The sequence below is a fragment of the Notolepis coatsorum genome, assembly GCF_963971535.1.
Source record: "Notolepis coatsorum genome assembly, chromosome: 18".
Classification (NCBI taxonomy): Eukaryota; Metazoa; Chordata; class Actinopteri; order Aulopiformes; family Paralepididae; genus Notolepis; species Notolepis coatsorum.
In genome coordinates, this window is record NC_140182.1 from 1,430,000 (window position 1) to 1,445,631 (window position 15,632).

General features: G+C 47.5%; 1 protein-coding gene across 1 annotated transcript in view; it reads left to right on the plus strand.

Moving 5' to 3' along the window:
* The window catches only part of LOC311244887 (actin nucleation-promoting factor WASL-like), a 69,020-nt gene that overhangs the window by 51,322 nt on the left and 2,066 nt on the right, over positions 1-15,632 (plus strand). Inside the window, exons 8-10 of the mRNA XM_084334574.1 lie at positions 4,031-4,184; positions 8,342-8,988; positions 14,660-14,762. Of these exons, the coding sequence (XP_084190700.1) occupies positions 4,031-4,184; positions 8,342-8,988; positions 14,660-14,762 (904 nt within the window). The remainder of the gene's footprint in view (positions 1-4,030; positions 4,185-8,341; positions 8,989-14,659; positions 14,763-15,632) is intronic.

Consider the following 15,632-nt stretch of genomic DNA (forward strand, 5'->3'; position numbering starts at 1 on the left):
TCCTCTCAGCTGAACAACCTGTTTAACTCTCCTCTTCCTCTCAGCTGAACAACCTGTTTAACTCTCCTCTTCCTCTCAGCTGAACAACCTGTTTAACTCTCCTCTTCCTCTTCCTCTCAGCTGAACAACCTGTTTAACTCTCCTCTTCCTCTTCCTCTCAGCTGAACAACCTGTTTAACTCTCCTCTTCCTCTTCCTCTCAGCTGAACAACCTGTTTAAGTCTCCTCTTCCTCTTCCTCTCAGCTGAACAACCTGTTTAACTCTCCTCTTCCTCTTCCTCTCAGCTGAACAACCTGTTTAACTCTCCTCTTCCTCTTCCTCTCAGCTGAACAACCTGTTTAACTCTCCTCTTCCTCTTCCTCTCAGCTGAACAACCTGTTTAACTCTCCTCTTCCTCTTCCTCTCAGCTGAACAACCTGTTTAACTCTCCTCTTCCTCTTCCTCTCAGCTGAACAACCTGTTTAACTCTCCTCTTCCTCTCAGCTGAACAACCTGTTTAACTCTCCTCTTCCTCTTCCTCTCAGCTGAACAACCTGTTTAACTCTCCTCTTCCTCTTCCTCTCAGCTGAACAACCTGTTTAACTCTCCTCTTCCTCTTCCTCTCAGCTGAACAACCTGTTTAACTCTCCTCTTCCTCTCAGCTGAACAACCTGTTTAACTCTCCTCTTCCTCTCAGCTGAACAACCTGTTTAACTCTACTCTTCCTCTTCCTCTCAGCTGAACAACCTGTTTAACTCTCCTCTTCCTCTTCCTCTCAGCTGAACAACCTGTTTAACTCTCCTCTTCCTCTCAGCTGAACAACCTGTTTAACTCTCCTCTTCCTCTTCCTCTCAGCTGAACAACCTGTTTAACTCTCCTCTTCCTCTTCCTCTCAGCTGAACAACCTGTTTAACTCTCCTCTTCCTCTTCCTCTCAGCTGAACAACCTGTTTAACTCTCCTCTTCCTCTTCCTCTCAGCTGAACAACCTGTTTAACTCTCCTCTTCCTCTTCCTCTCAGCTGAACAACCTGTTTAACTCTCCTCTTCCTCTTCCTCTCAGCTGAACAACCTGTTTAACTCTCCTCTTCCTCTTCCTCTCAGCTGAACAACCTGTTTAACTCTCCTCTTCCTCTTCCTCTCAGCTGAACAACCTGTTTAACTCTCCTCTTCCTCTTCCTCTCAGCTGAACAACCTGTTTAACTCTCCTCTTCCTCTTCCTCTCAGCTGAACAACCTGTTTAACTCTCCTCTTCCTCTTCCTCTCAGCTGAACAACCTGTTTAACTCTCCTCTTCCTCTTCCTCTCAGCTGAACAACCTGTTTAACTCTCCTCTTCCTCTTCCTCTCAGCTGAACAACCTGTTTAACTCTCCTCTTCCTCTTCCTCTCAGCTGAACAACCTGTTTAACTCTCCTCTTCCTCTTCCTCTCAGCTGAACAACCTGTTTAACTCTCCTCTTCCTCTTCCTCTCAGCTGAACAACCTGTTTAACTCTCCTCTTCCTCTTCCTCTCAGCTGAACAACCTGTTTAACTCTCCTCTTCCTCTTCCTCTCAGCTGAACAACCTGTTTAACTCTCCTCTTCCTCTCAGCTGAACAACCTGTTTAACTCTCCTCTTCCTCTTCCTCTCAGCTGAACAACCTGTTTAACTCTCCTCTTCCTCTTCCTCTCAGCTGAACAACCTGTTTAACTCTCCTCTTCCTCTTCCTCTCAGCTGAACAACCTGTTTAACTCTCCTCTTCCTCTTCCTCTCAGCTGAACAACCTGTTTAACTCTCCTCTTCCTCTCAGCTGAACAACCTGTTTAACTCTCCTCTTCCTCTTCCTCTCAGCTGAACAACCTGTTTAACTCTCCTCTTCCTCTTCCTCTCAGCTGAACAACCTGTTTAACTCTCCTCTTCCTCTTCCTCTCAGCTGAACAACCTGTTTAACTCTCCTCTTCCTCTCAGCTGAACAACCTGTTTAACTCTCCTCTTCCTCTCAGCTGAACAACCTGTTTAACTCTCCTCTTCCTCTTCCTCTCAGCTGAACAACCTGTTTAACTCTCCTCTTCCTCTTCCTCTCAGCTGAACAACCTGTTTAACTCTCCTCTTCCTCTTCCTCTCAGCTGAACAACCTGTTTAACTCTCCTCTTCCTCTTCCTCTCAGCTGAACAACCTGTTTAACTCTCCTCTTCCTCTTCCTCTCAGCTGAACAACCTGTTTAACTCCTCTTCCTCTTCCTCTCAGCTGAACAACCTGTTTAACTCTCCTCTTCCTCTTCCTCTCAGCTGAACAACCTGTTTAACTCTCCTCTTCCTCTTCCTCTCAGCTGAACAACCTGTTTAACTCTCCTCTTCCTCTTCCTCTCAGCTGAACAACCTGTTTAACTCTCATCTTCCTCTTCCTCTCAGCTGAACAACCTGTTTAACTCTCCTCTTCCTCTTCCTCTCAGCTGAACAACCTGTTTAACTCTCCTCTTCCTCTTCCTCTCAGCTGAACAACCTGTTTAACTCTCCTCTTCCTCTTCCTCTCAGCTGAACAACCTGTTTAACTCTCCTCTTCCTCTTCCTCTCAGCTGAACAACCTGTTTAACTCTCCTCTTCCTCTCAGCTGAACAACCTGTTTAACTCTCCTCTTCCTCTCAGCTGAACAACCTGTTTAACTCTCCTCTTCCTCTTCCTCTCAGCTGAACAACCTGTTTAACTCTCCTCTTCCTCTCAGCTGAACAACCTGTTTAACTCTCCTCTTCCTCTCAGCTGAACAACCTGTTTAACTCTCCTCTTCCTCTTCCTCTCAGCTGAACAACCTGTTTAACTCTCCTCTTCCTCTTCCTCTCAGCTGAACAACCTGTTTAACTCTCCTCTTCCTCTCAGCTGAACAACCTGTTTAACTCTCCTCTTCCTCTCAGCTGAACAACCTGTTTAACTCTCCTCTTCCTCTTCCTCTCAGCTGAACAACCTGTTTAACTCTCCTCTTCCTCTTCCTCTCAGCTGAACAACCTGTTTAAGTCTCCTCTTCCTCTTCCTCTCAGCTGAACAACCTGTTTAACTCTCCTCTTCCTCTTCCTCTCAGCTGAACAACCTGTTTAACTCTCCTCTTCCTCTTCCTCTCAGCTGAACAACCTGTTTAAGTCTCCTCTTCCTCTCAGCTGAACAACCTGTTTAAGTCTCCTCTTCCTCTTCCTCTCAGCTGAACAACCTGTTTAACTCTCCTCTTCCTCTTCCTCTCAGCTGAACAACCTGTTTAACTCTCCTCTTCCTCTTCCTCTCAGCTGAACAACCTGTTTAACTCTCCTCTTCCTCTTCCTCTCAGCTGAACAACCTGTTTAACTCTCCTCTTCCTCTCAGCTGAACAACCTGTTTAACTCTCCTCTTCCTCTCAGCTGAACAACCTGTTTAACTCTCCTCTTCCTCTTCCTCTCAGCTGAACAACCTGTTTAACTCTCCTCTTCCTCTTCCTCTCAGCTGAACAACCTGTTTAACTCTCCTCTTCCTCTCAGCTGAACAATCTGTTTAACTCCTCTTCCTCTTCCTCTCAGCTGAACAACCTGTTTAACTCTCCTCTTCCTCTTCCTCTCAGCTGAACAACCTGTTTAACTCTCCTCTTCCTCTTCCTCTCAGCTGAACAACCTGTTTAACTCTCCTCTTCCTCTCAGCTGAACAACCTGTTTAACTCTCCTCTTCCTCTTCCTCTCAGCTGAACAACCTGTTTAACTCTCCTCTTCCTCTTCCTCTCAGCTGAACAACCTGTTTAACTCTCCTCTTCCTCTTCCTCTCAGCTGAACAACCTGTTTAACTCTCCTCTTCCTCTTCCTCTCAGCTGAACAACCTGTTTAACTCTCCTCTTCCTCTTCCTCTCAGCTGAACAACCTGTTTAACTCTCCTCTTCCTCTTCCTCTCAGCTGAACAACCTGTTTAACTCTCCTCTTCCTCTTCCTCTCAGCTGAACAACCTGGACCCGGAGCTGAAGCACCTGTTTGTAACTGACTCTCCTCTTCCTCTTCCTCTTCCTCTTCCTCTTCCTCTCAGCTGAAGCACCTGTTTAACTCTCCTCTTCCTCTTCCTCTTCCTCTCAGCTGAACAACCTGGACCCGGAGCTGAAGCACCTGTTCGACATGTGTGGCATCTCGGAGGCCCAGCTGAAGGACAAGGAGACGTCCAAGGTCATCTACGACTTCATCGAGAAGAAGGGCGGAGTGGAGGCGGTGAAGAACGAGCTGCGCCGGCAAGGTGAGCTGACCTCTGACCCCTGAGCTGAGCTGGACCCTGACCCCAGAGCTGCCCTGACCCCAGAACTGACCTGGACCCTGACCCCAGAACAGTCTGATCAACGTATCAACCCATACTAAATAAAGCCGTTACTGACTATCAAGGAATTATAAACATACATAATGTATACCGATCATATACATTTGAATTTTTTAATATAGCGTGTATAGGAAATAAACGCCAATCGATAATCTATCATATGCGTCAGGGCCTATAACTCGCGTTTTAGGAATTACTGCAGAAAACCTTAAAAACATACTTATATTCTCGACGGTATTAACACAACAATGTATGAATGAAAAAATATAACGTTCCCACATCCGGAACGATAGATACCCGATGTTGAATGGGCCGTAGTAATGCAGATATAGCTATAATATTTAAAAAGTTATAGCCCTGCAAAGAAGGTAAACATCTCCATAGGCTTACAGCGCTGGCAGACTGGGCACAAAGATGGGCATACTGCGTGGCAGACAATGTGTTAATAAAAATAATAATATATACCATAAATCCTCTAATAGTGGAGGGCATTCAAATAGAGGACAGGCCTCTTATAATGGACGGGGGTTTGATACATGCAGACAAATACAGGCCGGCGTCCTTTACAAGGTCGCAAAAAAAGTTTTTATTTCTTTTTCGTGCCGTGATATAGAATGAGAAACTCTTGACAATGCAAATGAAGTGCTGCCTCTCTCTACCGTTCTCGCTACACTCTGACTATATTAACGCTTCCCTACTCTCACTTCGTTGGCGTTAGCTAACGTTTTCATAGCTAGATCTGTGGTGTCGGCTGGATGACGTTGGCTTTGTTTTGCAAACGTTAGTTAACGTTCGCTATCTATATGGCGCTGGCAGGCGGGGCTGGCGTTGTCCAGTTGACGTTACAGATCATTATGGCTATGGTTAGCTAAAGCTATTGCTGCACTGCATGTTATCAACTCGATTGGACTCGGGTTGCGGACCCCGCAACCTATAGACGGTTCCAACTTCAGTGTGTGAATTACATTAATCCACCACAGTTTCACAATTACTGTGTTGCACTCAATATTTAAATAATGTTAGTCTAAATAAATGTATACAGACAATGTACGTATTTAAAAAAATTAAAATTAAGGCCTGCCTCTTATATAAGCCTCTCTCTAATAAAGGCCTTGTGCTCTTTGCAGCCGAGGTAAATGCAAGACCCGTCCAATATTAGAGGAAATACGGTATATAAAATTATAATAAAAAGAAAAGGCCGGTACCACCGCATCCCACGGTGATGAGCCACACGCAAAACCCAGGGGAGAAAATGTGGTACCATGACAGCGCAAGTGCTCGCATACGCCTCACGGTTCTCGCCTACAGTCACTGCTTCATCATTATCATATATATATATAATATATATATAATAGACTAAATTCATTTGTAATGTTAATGCGCCCAAACGGCACTTAAATGACGCCGGTGAATATTATGGGATGTGGCTCGTCTCCCAGACTGACGGCTGCACTCTGTTTGCTCTAAATGCAGCAGGTTTGAGTCGGTAACGTTCACTGAACTCATGAGTGTTCCCCGTCTTCCACGTTGTGTGACAGTAAATGGTCACTGTCGCCTCTACGCGCCTCAGAAAGCCCCCGATACTCGCCCCACTGGTGATTTAATAGGGTCAGAGTTCTGCAGTACCAGACCGTCTCTAGGCTCCCCGACCCGGCGTCTACCAGAACCACTCCATCCCTAGAACACACACCGACTCAAACATCCTGCTTCAAGGAACCAGAAAGGGTTCTTCTTTTGGAAGGGGTCCAAAACACGTGGCATTAGAATTGTGTTGCAGCTAATTGGAGCTGGTTTTCTACAGAATTTAATTGAGTGAATGATGGGAGAGGAGCTGTGCTCACCCTGGTCACTGCGTACTTGTCATTCTTCTTCTTGGACCTAAATTCTGAACATGTGATTGCTTGAGCGACGGTCATGTAGTGTTTTTTGGAGAATATGAGTTTTTTTTGTTTTCATGCACAGAGCGCACTCTGTTATCTTTGCCCTGCAGCTGTTTCACTCTCCCATCACATTTCCCCGCTGGTGACCTTTTGACCTGTAGAAATATTTCCGATTAACCCCCGGAGTCCCGACTAAAACATCCCTTCTGATGGAGATCTCTATTAGGAGAAACGTAGGACTGTAATCCATGTCTGTGGAAACGGTTCTATAAGTGGGACTCGTCTAAACTCACGGCTCAACTTAAGCCCCGGAGTGGAGGAGCGATATTCTGCTCCGCAGCTTTGAGCCGAGAGCAAAGGGTTCGCCAGCCTTTGTTTCTCCTCGTGCTTTCATATCCAATTAGATTAGAAGCTAATGAACTGGGGTGTAATGACGATGCATTGATTAATCGAAATGCATTGATTCTTTTTTTAATGTTTTTTGTATTGTTTCATGCCGAGTGAATCGGTTCCCCCAGCCACATTTGTGTATTCTAAATTATTTGGGGAATTAACAGATTAATGAAGATATTTCATGATGCATTGAATCGTTGCCTGAAGAATCGTAATCGAATCGTTGTGAGGTCGAATCCTTACACCCCCCTAACTCTGGCAGGTTATATTTGACGTCACATGAGGGTTTTTTTCTCACTCCGTTCCTTTGCTAATATTAGAAAGTTGCATTACTTCTTTTAATGAGACACGTTGCTGATGTTTTTTAATGTGGTGTTTTCCCAGAGCCGCCCGGGTCGTGTGGTGGTGGGTAACTATCGCTATCTGACCCTCTGTGTGCTGAGTGGGTGTGTGCTCTCTCTCTCTCTCTCTCTCTCTCCCTCTCTCTCTCTCTCTCTCTCTCTCTCTCTCTCTCTTCTTTCTCTCTCTCTCTCTTTGCATGCAGTCATGCTGTGGTTTTCTCTCTCTGATCGGTCAATCGGTGAGATTGGCAGGCGTCATGTATTTAGGCTTTTGTTCCCCTTCAAAAGTTTTGACTGTTTTGGAACTTTTTCTGACTTGGTTTGATTCTTGTTCTTGTTGTGTTTGTGATAATAATCTAGGGTTATATGGTAGGGCTCGCTTATTTTCCAGACACAGAGGTAGTCGCTTCCTCGTCCTACTAAAGTGTCAATCGGGAGTCACGCCAGGCGAAACACGCCGACATCTTCGCAGAGTTCCCGCGGAGCTAATGATGCTAATGATGGAGCATCGCCGTCGGTTGTGTGATAGTAAAGGGCTAACCTTCTGTCGTGTGGCAGTGAAAGGGTTAAAGGAACACTCTACCAAAGAATAAAGCTGATTTATTATGCTCATAATCTTACACATATCCCAAAACTATAAACTGTCTTTCTTGGCCTTGATAATTTTTTATAATTTCACTGAGCTGTATTTAATACCTTTTTTTATTTAATACCCGTTATGTGACATCACACATTACAACTCTTTATTAACTCAATAACTGTCCAACCAACTGAATTTGAAAGTGAAGACTCTTTGTAGTTTGGGGATATGTGTAATAAGATTATGGGAGCGTAATAAATACCTCTTTCTGGTGGAGTGCCGTGTTGCAGTTGGTGAGGAAGGTACTTTCACTTAAGTAACAGAAGAAATACTCTTGAGAGAATAGTACTCTGGGAAAAGTAAAAAAAGTCCTCCTTCAAAATTGTACTTAGTAAAACTAAGTCACTGACGTTGTGGAGTAAAATTTCAAAGTTGCATAGAATGGAAATCTTCAAGGACAGTACTGGACCTCAAATCGGTATAATACTTAAAATACTCAAGTAAAAATACTTGAGAAGAAAATACTTACTTTCCACCATTTAGACGTTAGTGGCGATGAGTGGAACTTGGTGTGTGTGTGTGTGTGTGTGTGTGTGTGTGTGTGTGTGTGTGTGTGTGTGTGTGTGTGTGTGTGTGTGTGTGTGTGTGTGTGTGTGTGTGTGTGTGTGTGTGTGTGTGTGTGTGTGTGTGTGTGTGTGTGTGTGTGTGTGTGTGTGTGTGTGTGTGTGTGTGTGTGTGTGTGTGTGTGTGCGTGATCTGAAGTGATGCTGAACAGGTTAATGGTAACAATAAATGCATCGCATGATATTTATTGTTATTGTTTGTGTCGTTCTGGGAGGTCGTTCTCTAACCATCTGTTTCCTGTTTGTTTCCCCCCCCCCCCAGCTCCACCCCCACCTCCCTCTCGTGGCGGCCCCCCCCCACCTCCTCCCCCGCCCCACAGCTCTGCCCCTGCCCCCCCTCCGCCCCCTCCCCCCTCCAGGGGCGGGCGAGGCGCCCCGCCGCCGCCCCCACCCTCCCGAGCCCCCACCTCTGCCCCTCCTCCCCCGCCCCCCTCCAGGCCCGGTGCCCTGGGCGCCCCCCCTCCTCCCCCGCCCCCCTCCAGGGGGGGGGGCCACGGTGGCGGAGGTCACCACCACCAACATCAACCCCCCCCGGTCCCGCCGCCGCCCTCGCACGCCTCCATCGCCCCCCAGGCCCCTCCCCCGCCCCCACCTCCGGTTCATCCTCCGTCATCCGGGGGGGGCAGCGGCGCCCCTGCTCCTCCCCCTCCCCCGCCGCTGCCCCCCCCGCCCGCGCCCGGCCCCCCGCCCCCGCTGGAGCCTGAGGGCCACGGGGGGGGAGGGGGCGGCGACTCGCCCCAGTCCACCAGCCCGGGCTCGGGGGGGTCGGGGGGCCAGTCGGCGCTGCTGGACCAGATCCGCGGCGGGAAGCAGCTGAAGAAGGTGGAGCCGAACAACAAGCCGACGCCCACCGGCACCGGGAGGGACGCGCTGCTGGACCAGATCCGGGGCGGCTTCCTGCTGAAGACCGTGAGTCCAGTGACACCCCCCCCCCCCCCCCCCCCCCCCTAACCCTAACCCTGTCCTGGTTTTAAAGTTCTGTTCTGTCCTGCAGGAAACATCTAGTTTTAAAGTTCTGTTCTGTTCTGCAGGAAACATCTAGTTTTAAAGTTCTGTTCTGTTCTGGAAACATCTGGTTTTAAAGTTCTGTTCTGTTCTGCAGGAAACATCTGGTTTTAAAGTTCTGTTCTGTTCTGCAGGAAACATCTAGTTTTAAAGTTCTGTTCTGTTCTGCAGGAAACATCTAGTTTTAAAGTTCTGTTCTGTTCTGCAGGAAACATCTAGTTTTAAAGTTCTGTTCTGTTCTGCAGGAAACATCTAGTTTTGAAGTTCTGTTCTGTTCTGGAAACATCTGGTTTTAAAGTTCTGTTCTGTTCTGCAGGAAACATCTAGTTTTAAAGTTCTGTTCTGTTCTGCAGGAAACATCTAGTTTTAAAGTTCTGTTCTGTTCTGCAGGAAACATCTAGTTTTGAAGTTCTGTTCTGTTCTGGAAACATCTGGTTTTAAAGTTCTGTTCTGTTCTGGAAACATCTGGTTTTAAAGTACTGTTCTGTTCTGCAGGAAACATCTAGTTTTAAAGTTCTGTTCTGTTCTGCAGGAAACATCTAGTTTTAAAGTTCTGTTCTGCAGGAAACATCTAGTTTTAAAGTTCTGTTCTGTTCTGCAGGAAACATCTAGTTTTAAAGTTCTGTTCTGCAGGAAACATCTGGTTTTAAAGTTCTGTTCTGTTCTGCAGGAAACATCTAGTTTTAAAGTTCTGTTCTGCAGGAAACATCTAGTTTTAAAGTTCTGTTCTGTTCTGCAGGAAACATCTAGTTTTAAAGTTATGTTCTGCAGGAAACATCTAGTTTTAAAGTTATGTTCTGCAGGAAACATCTAGTTTTAAAGTTCTGTTCTGTTCTGCAGGAAACATCTAGTTTTAAAGTTATGTTCTGCAGGAAACATCTAGTTTTAAAGTTCTGTTCTGCAGGAAACATCTAGTTTTAAAGTTCTGTTCTGTTCTGCAGGAAACATCTAGTTTTAAAGTTCTGTTCTGTTCTGCAGGAAACATCTAGTTTTAAAGTTCTGTTCTGCAGGAAACATCTGGTTTTAAAGTTGCAGGATTTCTTTTTTTTTTTATCTATTTTTTCTCCCCCTATTTTCCGTATTTCTCTCCCATCCCAATTTAGTCGTTATGTCAATTCCCTTCCTAGTCGTTGCGCGCATTGCCCCACTGTCGGCCTGGAGAGGGTGTAGAACTACCACACGCCTCCTCCGAATACATGTGGAGTCAGCCAGCCGCTTCTTTTCACCTGACAGCGAGGACTCTCACTGGGGGAACGTAATGCGTGGGAGGATCACACTACCTCCCCCAGGGTCTGCAGTAATAATAATAATAATAATAATAATAATAATAATAATAATAATAATAATAATAATAATAATAATAATAATAATAATAATAATAATAAACTTTATTTGTATAGCACCTTTCATACAAACATTTTAGCTCAGTGCTTCACAACAAAAACAAGACGGGCATAAAATGAGCATATAAAGTGCAGACAGACAAATCACAGATTTTCACATTAGGATCTAACATCCCAACCTTGTTTATGGTTTGATTCAGTATAAAAAAAATGAACAATAATAAAAAGAGTAAGATAAAATAGTGCAGTGCAATAAAATAGTGTATCCAGGGAATGGCTTCTTTTAACTGCCATATGCTGACCCGGTAGACTTCTAACGTTGGTTAGCAACACCGCAGTGTCGTAGCAAGTGACGGTAACATATAGCTGTCGGTGTCGAGGCAGTCCAGCTGTCTGTCGTCAAGGCAACCTCCCGAGCAGCGGTAACTGGCTAGAGCCGTGAGCAACTCTGAACTCCGCCTCGGTGTGGCGCTCCTCGACGCGCCAGGTGGTTGTGCCTCAAGATGGGAGATGGCACGCTGGCGCAAGCAGGTGTATCGTTTGCTGAAATCCTTCGCCGGCAACCATATCGATCAGACTGACTTGGGTTATTTTTTCTAAATCAACGCTTCTCTTAGCTGCTTAATTTTGCAAGTTGCCGTCACTCGTGTCTTTTTCCCTCGCTTATTCTCCAGACACACAGGTAGTCGCTTCCTCGTCACAGATATATGGCGCCCTCTATCTGTTCATTGAAACAGGCTTTGAAAATACACCATTCTACTGACTGCTACAATGTAATAAGAGACCGACAACATTGTAACATATCATTGTTTGGTCGAGTAAATGTCAAGAGAACCCAAGTGGCGACCCATGTAACGCGCTGCGTCGCAAAGCGGCCGACCCGGGTTCGATTCCCGGACCCAGCGTTCTTAGCCGAATGTCTTCTCCCCTCTCTGTCTCCCGTTCTTTCTCTCTCTCTCTCTACCGGACTGCCCGGTAGTACAAACAAATACAAATCTACCAAAAACATAATTAAAAAAAAATAAAGAAATGTCATGTGTTTGAGTAAATCCTTAACGATCAAATCAATCGATCTTCGATTAATTGTTACCATCCCTAATTCGAATGAAAACAATATATGCTTAAGTTGCACAAACGTCATGCACGTTTTGAAGAAGTGGAAGAGAGAGCGACCATTGTATGAAACCGACACAACCGGTACAAAGTGTTAAGTGCCGGTGGTTTATGAGGGATTTGCACGGCCTCATGTATCGATCGCATCACTTCATGATACCATTTTAGACGTATCACAGTTTGCGTCTTTTTTGCAGGGGTGTAAAGTACTTGAGTAATTGTACTTTGTTACAATATGTAAGTACTGTTTTGGGGGATTTGTACTTTACTCTAGTATTATTAGGTTTGTGTACTTTTACTCAATTACATTTCAGAGAAAAAACATACTTTTACTCCTTATTTCATTTAAAATGCAGACCTACAAAGTATAAAGTACAAATCTAGCAGGTCCAATAATTTGAATTAGTATATTTGTTTCTCTGGCCGAACTAACGTTAACGTCATTAATTATTTAAAAACAGCCAATCAAATCCCCATCAATGGAAAATGAACCCGCCCATACCCATGCTGATTGGTCCTTGTGCAAGACTAGAAAGCGGGCATCTTTGATTAAACACCTGCTATCAGAATAAAAAAGAGTGATGAAGAGGACGAAACAGAACATTTCATTGCCCGGGAATAAAAAAAAGGTTTTTACTTTTTAGTACTTAAGTACATTTAAACGTAGAAACTTTTAGACTTTTACTCAAGTGTGTTTTTAGCCAGATACTCTGACTTTTACTTGAGTAAGATTTTGAGACGGTACCCCATACTTTCACTTAAGTATCATTTCTGTGTACTTTTTACACTCCTGCTTTTTTGAATGGTGTTTATTCTGTGACTGAATTGCAGGAAGCTTACTGTGGTGCTTGTGTGGTGTGGCCCCCAGCTTACTGTGGTGCTTGTGTGGTGTGGTGGCCCCCAGCTTACTGTGGTGCTTGTGTGGTGGTGTGGTGGCCCCCAGCTTACTGTGGTGCTTGTGTGGTGTGGCCCCCAGCTTACTGTGGTGCTTGTGTGGTGGTGTGGTGGCCCCCAGCTTACTGTGGTGCTTGTGTGGTGGTGTGGTGGCCCCCAGCTTACTGTGGTGCTTGTGTGGTGGTGTGGTGGCCCCCAGCTTACTGTGGTGCTTGTGTGGTGGTGTGGTGGCCCCCAGCTTACTGTGGTGCTTGTGTGGTGTGGCCCCCAGCTTACTGTGGTGCTTGTGTGGTGGTGTGGTGGCCCCCAGCTTACTGTGGTGCTTGTGTGGTGGTGTGGTGGCCCCCAGCTTACTGTGGTGCTTGTGTGGTGTGGTGGCCCCCAGCTTACTGTGGTGCTTGTGTGGTGTGGTGGCCCCCAGCTTACTGTGGGTGCTGTGTGGTGGCCCCCAGCTTACTGTGGTGCTTGTGTGGTGTGGTGGCCCCCAGCTTACTGTGGTGCTTGTGTGGTGGCCCCCAGCTTACTGTGGTGCTGTGTGGTGTGGTGGCCCCCAGCTTACTGTGGTGCTTGTGTGGTGTGGTGGCCCCCAGCTTACTGTGGTGCTTGTGTGGTGTGGTGGCCCCCAGCTTACTGTGGTGCTTGTGTGGTGTGGTGGCCCCCAGCTTACTGTGGTGCTTGTGTGGTGTGGTGGCCCCCAGCTTACTGTGGTGCTTGTGTGGTGTGGTGGCCCCCAGCTTACTGTGGTGCTTGTGTGGTGTGGTGGCCCCCAGCTTACTGTGGTGCTTGTGTTGTGGTGTGGTGGCCCCCAGCTTACTGTGGTGCTTGTGTGGTGTGGTGGTGGCCCCCAGCTTACTGTGGTGCTTGTGTGGTGTGGTGGCCCCCAGCTTACTGTGGTGCTTGTGTGGTGTGGTGGCCCCCAGCTTACTGTGGCCCCCAGCTTACTGTGGTGCTTGTGTGGTGGCCCCCAGCTTACTGTGGTGCTTGTGTGGTGTGGTGGCCCCCAGCTTACTGTGGTGCTTGTGTGGTGTGGTGGCCCCCAGCTTACTGTGGTGCTTGTGTGGTGTGGTGGCCCCCAGCTTACTGTGGTGCTTGTGTGGTGGCCCCCAGCTTACTGTGGTGCTTGTGTGGTGGCCCCCAGCTTACTGTGGTGTTTGTGTGGTGTGGTGGCCCCCAGCTTACTGTGGTGCTTGTGTGGCCCCCAGCTTACTGTGGTGCTTGTGTGGTGTGGTGGCCCCCAGCTTACTGTGGTGCTTGTGTGGTGTGGTGGCCCCCAGCTTACTGTGGTGCTTGTGTGGTGGCCCCCAGCTTACTGTGGTGCTTGTGTGGTGGTGTGGTGGCCCCCAGCTTACTGTGGTGCTTGTGTGGTGGTGTGGTGGCCCCCAGCTTACTGTGGGTGCTGTGTGGTGGCCCCCAGCTTACTGTGGTGCTTGTGTGGTGTGGTGGCCCCCAGCTTACTGTGGTGCTTGTGTGGTGGTGGCCCCCAGCTTACTGTGGTGCTTGTGTGGTGTGGTGGCCCCCAGCTTACTGTGGTGCTTGTGTGGTGTGGTGGTGGCCCCCAGCTTACTGTGGTGCTTGTGTGGTGTGGTGGCCCCCAGCTTACTGTGGTGCTTGTGTGGTGTGGTGGCCCCCAGCTTACTGTGGTGCTTGTGTGGTGGTGGCCCCCAGCTTACTGTGGTGCTTGTGTGGTGGTGTGGTGGCCCCCAGCTTACTGTGGTGCTTGTGTGGCCCCCAGCTTACTGTGGTGCTTGTGTGGCCCCCAGCTTACTGTGGTGCTTGTGTGGTGGCCCCCAGCTTACTGTGGTGCTTGTGTGGTGTGGTGGCCCCCAGCTTACTGTGGTGCTTGTGTGGTGTGGTGGCCCCCAGCTTACTGTGGTGCTTGTGTGGCCCCCAGCTTACTGTGGTGCTTGTGTGGTGGTGGCCCCCAGCTTACTGTGGTGCTTGTGTGGTGGCCCCCAGCTTACTGTGGTGCTTGTGTGGTGGTGGCCCCCAGCTTACTGTGGTGCTTGTGTGGTGTGGTGGCCCCCAGCTTACTGTGGTGCTTGTGTGGCCCCCAGCTTACTGTGGTGCTTGTGTGGTGGTGGCCCCCAGCTTACTGTGGTGCTTGTGTGGTGGTGGCCCCCAGCTTACTGTGGTGCTTGTGTGGTGGCCCCCAGCTTACTGTTATTGTGTTGTTTCAGATGGACCCCGAGTCCGGCCCCCAGCTTACTGTTGTTGTGTTGTTTCAGATGGACCCCGAGTCCGGCCCCCCGCCCCCGGCCCCCTCGGCGGGCATCGTCGGGGCGCTCATGGAGGTGATGCAAAAGAGGAGCAAAGCCATCCACTCCTCAGGTAAGATGGCCGACGTCACCATTGATGGATGTTGGCCAATATATGACACGTATACATGAATAATAATATGCACAGCCTCGCCAGGAGGCAATCGTGTTATTGGAAATTGTCAAAAGGATAAACGCAATAAAGTCCCAACAGCGTATTATCATAGTGGTCCTTTTGCGTGTAGTGTGTGCGTTTAACTGTTGGTGTATGAGTGAGCACATGCAGATGATAAAAAGTAGGGATGCTCGATATTGGCTTTTTTACCGATATACCGATATTGTCCAACTCTTAATTTCCGATACCGATATCAACCGATACCGATATATGCAGGGTTTCCCCCCCCCATCGTAACATATATGACATACATGACATACAGATAGACAGTACTGCTACATCTATACATTTATGACGTACCAGATTTGCAAATACAGTACTGTTTGTGATACAGAAGGAGTCAAGAAAAAATAGTATATACATTTGACGTAGAAACTGTACATTGGAGGAGGTTGGGTAGGTGGGGTGGGGCTGTACATTGGAGGTGGTTGGGGGGAGGTTGGGTAGGAGTGGGGGGGGGGGGGGGGGTTGGGTGGGGGGGGTACACTGTACAACTGTACAAGCAAAACTGTGCATTGGAATATTGACAAGACCATACTTGGTAATTTACTGTACATTGGAGGGGGTTGTGTTGGGACATTTACAGGGGCCAGTTTAGAATTGCAGTCTCCCGTAGGTGTTTTTTTGAGTGTTTTTGAAAGTGGGTAGTGATTCACATCCCTTTACAGCTGTGGGTAGGGCGTTCCACATCATGCACCCCTAGGCAGTTTGGACCATCATTTGGATGTAATGGCTCGTTCCAACTAGAAAAAGTGTTGATGATATATA